Here is an 8,762-nt window from a genome sequence, read left to right on the forward strand (position 1 = left end):
TGTTATAAGTGGGGTCGACTGTAATGTGAAATTTGTAACAACAACACAACCCATAATTTGAATTCACAATGAATTTTATGTATTAATCCCAAGTGACCCCACCAATACCAACAAGGTAAACCACATCCTCTCAGATTGTGTACCTTTCGTTCACCTTATCACCTGCCCAGTCGTCACCCAGCCAAAGTGATGCTACGAGGTGTTTTACAACCACTACCTAAATGACAAGTCTCTCACAGGGCCTTATTGCAGGACTCCTGTAGTGCAGCTGCTACTCCAAGGCATTGTTTTATTCAACAGAGAGTTGTGCGATCAGTTGTGAAAGTAGACGTCTTGTAATGCAAATGGTTGTGACCATGCCAGAGTGCATAAGGCACCTGCTTGAAGCATAAGCTTGCTTACTTCTCCCATATAAATACAGCTCTTATAGATACAGTAATACAGCAGGGCCAAATGAATGTCAGAGTGTGCTGTAGTGAAGTTACAAATACAGTGCAACAAGTGACCTGTGGACGCTATCTTCAATAATCATAAGCAGCAGCAATTCTCTCCTTTTCCCCAAAGCACACATACATGGAAGACTTGTATAAAAGGTGTCATTTTTCTCTACATCATGCACCATCTCGACATGTTAACACACTAGCACAACAAAGACCATCACACAACTACAAAAGCTAGAGGTAGATTTTAACATGTGATAACTTAAGCGGAGATGCTACTCGGGAAAAACAATATATGTATTATTATTATTATTTGTACTAGAGATTTGAAAATACTGCCATTCATAGATATCTTTATGAAGATTTCGAATGTCATTAGTTTTTCTGTAGCTGCCGTATTTTTTTAGTTATGTACTACACAAGTGCAAAATATAGTGATCTTTGGAGCCACTTCCTTGCATAATACTTTTTCACAAGAAGCATGATGTTGTAGCTTATTTAGCTCTTTATAGACTGCAAAGTGCCGATATCTATCCAAACTATCGATCCAAAGTTTAAACATGCAAAAGAACGTTAGTATACTTCAACTAATTGTTTTCACAAACCCATAAAAATAACCTTCTGCACTTATAATTGTCCTGTACTAAAGAAATTTGGCGTAAATTCTCCTTAACATATGTATAATGCTGATAGCTACTTGAAATTTCAATATCTCTCAGCAGTAGTTACAAAAGTACAAGGCTATATTTCATGAGATTGTGAAAAAAAAAAATTTTATTTATCCTAAATTTTTTGTGCATAGTTTCAGTAATTGTACATGCTGTTTGCGGTTTACAATGAGCTAAGTAAGCTACAGCATAATGCGTTTGTGAAAATTTTATGCACAAGAAAGTGCCTCCAAAGATTAATATTTTGCAGTTGTGTAGGACATAACTAAAGAAATATAGCAGCTAAACAAAACTAATGAAAAATTTGAAATCTACATAAAAAGAACTGTATGAATGGCAGTATTTTCTAATCTCTTCAACAAATAAAATTTGACAGTCACATTAGCATACACCAAAGAGGATGAAGGTGAAAGCCTGCATGCTCTAGTGACATTAATTAAATTGCATGACATTCTAATTGTTACTTCTTATTACATACTTGTTTTTTTCCCATCAAAGGTTGTGGGTTTGAGTACCTTAACTGACACTGCCCTGATTAACTTCACCCTAATTAACACCAAAGGTCCCGGGTTGAAGTGCGTGAATTAACTCTATCTTAATGAACTTTGCCTGTTTTGGCATAGTTAGTGGCATCACAGTCAGCTGCAGAAGAAGACGACGATGAACGCGAGAGCAGTAGCACAAGCACGCGTCTGTGTGAGGCGAGCTCACATGACTTTCTGTACTGCACACTGCATTTTCCAGACCATCGAGGCTATGAGCCACTTAAGAATTTCGCCTTAAACCATGATAGCCCTAGTACTCGTCGCGGTGTCAAACGCTGCGATCATGATCAGCGACTCACAGACGGCGATCTGCGGATTCGCGTGTGGCCACGTTTTGCGGGAAGTGGCCTGCATACTCCAAGCTTGTGACGACGGCAACTCGACATCACCCTCGCAATCCCAAAATTCTTCGGTCTTCCTCCTCTGGACCCCGGCACACGCCAATGTACCGCTTGTGGACAATGATGCGGCCCATGCCGCGGCTCGAGGTCTCGCATGTCGCGCCACTGCAGATTATGTAGCCGCCACTTCCGCCCTCGAGAGCGGGGCATCGAATCTGCCAGATCGGGACACTATGACAGAAATGCAGCAACAAATATCACAATGGGCATGAGGCGAACGCCTGACCACGCTCAGAGACCTAACACAATACTACAGACTCGAAAGACGTACATTCCCGCCACCGCATGATAAATTAAACAGGAACGAGGCTGTAACCTTACACTTGCTCCAAACACACACCTACTCTAGCTCCGCCGTCTTACATCACTGCTACCCGGGTTTATACCCAACTGATGCATGTAAGGCTTGCGGACAGAGAGCAACACATGCTCTAGGAATGCGGCGGCAACAACGGTAATGAAACATCACCTACGTTCACGACGCGTCCATAACCGCGGCCGTTACCACGGTACAGGAAGCCTCCAGCTCACTTCTTCCCAACACCACCCCAGCTGTGGGGGCCACCGGGTACCTTCTCCATCGGCGTCGCCGTCGCTGGGAGGTGGCTCTCAAAAGTTTGGAGTTGGAAGACCAGCTCTGGGCCGTCCGGCAAGCCGATGATGCCACCCTAGTCCAAGGACTTCGAGCCATCACCTGATGCCACCACAACAAAAACTGGTGGACCATTCTTTAATAAAGATTCTCCTTCTCCAAGTAGCATCTCCCCTTAAACATCTAAATAGTACGATGATGGTACTGAATCCCAAGCGATTTCCATGGCAAATACGTAGTGACTTAACAAAGTGTTAAACTAGATCACTTTCCACATTTTCTTCCTACAGCATCCTTCACATCTATTTCCTCAAAGCGGACTAACACATCCTAAGAAGAAACGTCTTGCAAACAGCATTTTGTCACTGTTGACACGACTGCCTGCACCATACGCTAAGGCAGCGCCATAAACAACGTAAAGTTAAAAAATGCCATTTGTCAGCTATTTGGCATAAAACAATATATAAGCGCAATTTGAAGAACTTTCTTTCTGTACCTCAGCTCTGTTCCATTTGGGCACTCAGTGCTAATGCTTTGCACATGCCGACTCACCGGAATGGTAGCGTGAAAAAGGAAAAATTGAAAAAAGCAACAGAAATGCTAGTTGTCCGTGTATACTACATCACCGAAAACAATGCAGGGGTGATGCGCCCTGCCTAGACCTGCTGATATAAGCGCTCCATAATGGACAACGCAGCTGCTACAATGTTGGCAACAGTGAAAGGAGGGATTGTGGTGGCGACTCTGGCTCTAACTGTGGAGAGTCCTGGTCCGCAGATTGTGGTGAGCACGCCTGCGGTAGCAGGTCGTCAGGAAGGGCTTGCCCCGCTAGCTGTTGTAGCTGTGGTTGTAGCTGTGGCTGTGGCTTCGGCTGTGGCCCTGGCTGTCGACTTCGCTGAGGCTGTGCATGTAGTTGTGGAGCCCTGGTGGGCACACCCTTGCACTCTTTGAAGTGGCTGGCACGTTGGGACTGGGTTCGGAACAGTCGAAAGCACCGACTACACCTGCATGAATAGTTAAGTCGACAGCATTGGACTAATACCAAAATGTTGACATCAAGCACTGACGTCTACACAAAGCACTAATAACTTTCCTTCTTAAAGATGATGCGACCTTTTCTTTTTGCTGTTGTGAAAGCTAAATTTTTTTAATAGACCTGAACCTTGATATAATGAATACTGATATAACAAATATATTTAAAATGTTTCTCGCTGATAAGAGCATGTAAAGAATATATGCTGATAGTGAATATTGGATGTAATGAAGGTATTCTCAGGTCAGAGGCTACCTTGTGATAACCATTCACTTCTAAAAACACACACAAACATTCATTATGCGTGTTCAAATGTTAGGTTATCAATACTCATTTATGCAATCAATCTATGGTACGCAGATCTCAGCCCACGCTCACAAAACTTAAATGCTTTCTATGATTGGCCATTACCGATGTAATCATCTAGTTACCATGACAAGTCCTATCATAATACCCCCTCGTTTCATGTATTGCATAAAGGGTATCACTTGAACAAGGGTAGTACCATGATACTGCCCTCGTTTTTGTACATGCTGCTTACATGAGTGTTACCTGTATCCATTCTGAATCAGCCATGTGCTTTTAGCCCATCCCAATTAGCAAACTCTCCCAATGCTAGAGGGAAGTAAATGCAATTAAGTCAAAGTGAGGTAAAAATACACCTATGAAGGCAACGATGCAGCAGCTGCTTCTGCAAGTATACAGAAAACCTTATCATTAAAACAAAGTCATCTTATTCAAATTATCCCATGCCCAAACGCATGCATTTTAGACTGGAATACCTGAAGCTGGTGAAGCAGCGGGTTCTGCTTACCACGAAGAGAGAACTGGCAAAAGTTAAAATCTCGGGGTGCCTGAGCAGCAGCCTGGACTTTCATGTTTCTTCTGCCTAGCCAAAGACGCAGAGAGATTGAGCAGTGGGCGCCAGCCAGTCGGAGCCTTCTTTGCGCCTTTTCTTCAAACGTGACACGGAGGAAAAAAGAACTGGTGTTCGGATGGTGCTAGAGCTTTGGCTTAAGGCTTTGGCTTGAGCCTTTGGCTAAAGGCATGAGGTGCCTGCACAAACTCGGCTAACTAAAGAAACAGGTTTTTTGTTCATCTAGATAACATAAGGTACTCACACAACTTGAGAACTGTATGTAGGCTCCCTAGCCACCTACGTAAGTCATAGCATTTGAGATTGCCAGATTGTGCGCACCCCAAATCACATAGGTCATGGAGAGGCGAGATGGGAGCACTGCAATAGTCTCATGCCCTGCTGTCACAGTAGCACTGCGCTGGTTATTGTGCCAGTGCGGGTGTGTGGCACACAACCCTGAGACTTTACCTTTAGGCCTGTTCAGTTTTGGAAGTTTTGGCGAGTATGTCACTTTTGTTGTTGCTCTGTGGGCATGCATCATGGTAGTGTCATTGCACAAGTGTGGGCAATTTTATGGTGCGAGTTTATGGTGCACGATATCGAGACTTTAGACTTTATGCCTGTTCAGTTTCAGCAGCTTTGGCGAGTGTCTGCCATGCCATGTGCGCAAGCTGTTTGGGAGGGCCCAAAAAATGACTTTGGCTCATTTGTGATCGCTGACACAGCTGTTCCCATTGACACCGATATCCTAGATGCAGTGTTGGGTCATGCTGATGAATAAACAGCAACACATTAAGAACCTCGGGAGATCAACAATGGTTCAGACGTGCGAGTGCCTATGTCTGCTTCGCAACATAATTAAACGCAGCGACGGTGACTGTGAACCTACACAATGCTTGAATAAGCTGGATGTGGTGTGTTACTTGTGCTTTGCAGAAACTTGCATCAGACTAAGCCTGACCTCCTTTTTCTCGGCAAAATAAAGAACCAAGGATGACCGTCACTGAGGTGGAATTGCTGGGGATCGCTTTGTTTAATTGGCAGCGGTGTTGCCAAACAGCTGCAACACTACTGTCACAGCTTCTACGGCACATTCTCTTTTATGGAATTACAGCTTATAATGAAGTATATTCCCATGCCACTCACTTTATTATAACAAGGTCTTACTTTACTTCAGATTGCTCAGGACTTGGTAGAGTCTTTCTTTTCTATTTTCTTTCTTTCTTTTCTTTTTGTTCTGATCATGAAAGTGAAGTGTGAGTGATATTAGGGTAAATGTGGTATATATTACATAGCTGTCTAACAGCTAGCCAATGCCTAATTTCAGCTGAATATGGCTTGTACTTGCATGAAATGGGTTTACATGCTTTTAATGAATTTCTTGATGATGTAACTGATGTTAAAAAAAAAGAAATGATGATTTGCAAAACTATGATACAGGCTGGCACAGTGCTGCGTGGCTCTCGCATCACTGTGGGGATGCACAGTGCAGCCTAAACAGCGGTGGCATGTTGCCTTATGGAAACCTCACTGATTCTTGTGTACTTTGCAGTAAACCTTTGAGAAACGTAACTCGTCCTCAATCCATATGCACCTTATGACACCAGTACACTGACACACCTCAGGTCGTGTCCACCACTCTGCATTTCCAAGTATCTTGGCAGCTGATTTTGACCAGGGACAACACCATTACACCATCTTAAGTCAGAGAGAGGGAGAAAACTCTTTAATGAAACACCGAGAATGTTGCGTCTCAAGTCAGAAGGGCCCTTAGCAGCTTAAACGTTATGCACGTAGGACACCACTGATCCCAATGCCCACTTGCATGTATTGTTGCCTTGGTGTACAAGTGCCCACCAGTGCTTTGGTTTCACTAATGCCCTGTCAAAACTGCGGTACTCAAACTTTTTGCCACAGAATGAAATCTGCTCAATTCTTTAAGAATGAAGCATGAAAATACTTCAAGGAAGTGTTTATTTTTCAGTGAAATGTGCAAAACACTCTGATAATAAGGGTACTCAATGAAAATAACAAATATTTTGAAGACACTTTTTCAGAAATAGGTTGGTTGCCTGTGGGTAAACACCAGGGGGAACATTCTGTAAATGTCCACTAAGCGGACTGTCCATTTCAGCGCAGGGTGAATGAATGAAGCTTGAGAGCTGGCAGTGACTATTGGCACGTGCCCTGCAAGCTTCAAGTCCTACTTAATCAGTGTGCACTGAAATGAACAGTCTACTTAGTGGACATTATAGAATACCCCACCTCCACTGTGCCCCTGGTAGAACAATATAAGTGCGCTTTGCCCCAAGTCACTTTTTGCTTTGTGTGGAACTTCCACAGACAGTTCTTGTCCAACGTCCAACAGAGGTGTACATTGCCTTTCTTCTACATTACCTGTGTGATACCACAGCAGCCATAGATTTTGCATTGGCCTTTCTCCTCTGACCATGCCTTCAAAAGAAGGCAAGTCATGCACAAAAGTTCTTCCTCGTCCTCTGTGTCAGCTCTAATCCAACAAATGATGTTTGCTGCTTATCATTCAATGCTGGCCAAATACATTTAGCCAGAAACTGTGTACTCAAAAACGAAACTCGACAAAAAAGAATATTTTTCTGGCGACACTCATCCAAAAGGGTTAAACGATGCACCAGCATGTGGAGAGACCACTGTGCTTAACTGGCAGCAGGTGATTGCGACTGCAGTATGCCAGAGCTGCAGCCCCTGAAATTCCACCCCAGGGAATACAAAAAGACACTTTGGCTGAGAGAGCCACAATGCACTGCTGCAGTTTATAAACCCACCTACCACCATCTAAAGATTTATTGATCGACCAACCTACAAAAAAGAAAAAGAAATAAGTGTGCCCCTCACCTGTATGGCTTCTCTCCTGTGTGCAGGCGCATGTGACTGAAGAGGTCCGACTTCTGGGAAAAGGATGCATCGCAGTGCACGCAGGGGAAGGGGCGCTCGCCCGTGTGGGTACGCACATGCCGCTTGAGGTTGGCACTCTGGGCAAATGCGCTCGGGCACAGGTGGCACCGAAAGGGGCGCTCGCCCGTGTGGGTACGCAGGTGCGTAGTCATACTCGAGCTGGCTGTGGTCACGTAGGCGCACAGCCGGCAGGATCGCACACGGCCACGCACAGACACGAGCGACCGGGACAACTGTTGAGACCATGATGGAAAGGAGCCTGCGAAGTCACGGAAAGCACAGAAAGGGCAATGCTAACGAGATATTGAACAATAGATGGAACAAGAATGCTGCATCTTGCAATCAAGCTGAACTGCTACATATCTAGGTTTGGTTGGTGGAGCGCACTCTCTTGCAATATTGCCGGCTGCCAGTTCAAACTTTATGAACAACCCAATTTTCAAAACAGAATGTGTTTGCCATTTTCCTAGCCATTGTTGAAGGAACAAATGAAAAATTATGTGACGGCAACATGCACCAGGTTGACAGAGTGAATTAGAAGGCAAACTGAACTTATTGCACCAATCACTGAGCTTTCAAAGTTTCATAAATATGAGACACTAATCATTCCTTCTGTAGTCCAATATTGGTGCATGTTGCATGCAGCCTTTTACATAACATTATTTTATTAGTTCTCTTAAGTAAAATAATCATCAATTTGGCACAAATGAAATGTGGGCATGTAACTGTTTGGCCAGCAATGTACTAATGTGAAATGCACATGTTATAGGTTATTGTATGAGAATGTTCCTAAAGGTAACAGCAACTACAAGGCATTAATATACATTTCTAGTACATATGCAATAGCCTCTATGTTCACTTCTCATACCAGAGCAGCAGCTTGCACATTTCATTGTAGAAATTTATAGCACACAATGTTCTTTCTGACTCTGCAATTTAACCAAATCTTTTTTGCTCTCTCCAAGTTGAATGAATCTAAAACACACCAGTCCACTTTTCTTTTTTTAATGCAGGAACCTCCACACTATATACTGTCCTGTGAACTTCACAAGGTTTTCTACCTTTATGACAACAAATATCTGGTGACTGCCTGGAGCCCTTTATGAAAAAAAAAAAAAAAGACGCCAACCAAAACAATGTTCATAAGAAGATCTAAAAGATGTACTGGCTCCCACATGCATACCTTGCTCACAAACACAATTGGATACATATACACCCATTCATTGATGTTTCTGAGTAGTGTATGCATCTCACATTGACACATTGTAAATCTGCAGATTTGACAAAGTT

At 43.4% G+C, this 8,762-nt stretch overlaps 1 protein-coding gene across 1 annotated transcript; it reads right to left on the bottom strand.

Moving 5' to 3' along the window:
- Window positions 1-857: 857 nt before the first annotated feature.
- Window positions 858-8,562, bottom strand: LOC142557123 (uncharacterized). The gene is made up of 2 exons (XM_075668757.1): window positions 7,413-8,562; window positions 858-3,650 (listed from the first exon to the last, which is right to left on the bottom strand). The coding sequence occupies exons 1-2, from the start codon at window positions 7,622-7,624 to the stop codon at window positions 3,347-3,349; spliced, it is 516 nt and encodes a 171-aa protein (XP_075524872.1). The 5' UTR covers window positions 7,625-8,562; the 3' UTR covers window positions 858-3,346.
- Between the last annotated feature and the right edge of the window lie 200 nt (window positions 8,563-8,762).

This window comes from Dermacentor variabilis, chromosome 9 (assembly GCF_050947875.1).
Source record: "Dermacentor variabilis isolate Ectoservices chromosome 9, ASM5094787v1, whole genome shotgun sequence".
Lineage (NCBI taxonomy): Eukaryota > Metazoa > Arthropoda > Arachnida > Ixodida > Ixodidae > Dermacentor > Dermacentor variabilis.

What these genes read in the sequence shown, in the direction of transcription:
- LOC142557123 (XM_075668757.1), bottom strand. Translation starts at nt 7,624, where the DNA reads ATGACTACGCACCTGCGTACCCACACGGGCGAGCGCCCCTTTCGGTGC. An exon ending in ACAGGAGAGAAGCCATACAG is followed by an intron (nt 3,651 to 7,412) that starts GTGAGGGGCACA and finishes CTATTCATGCAG; the next exon opens with GTGTAGTCGGTGCTTTCGAC.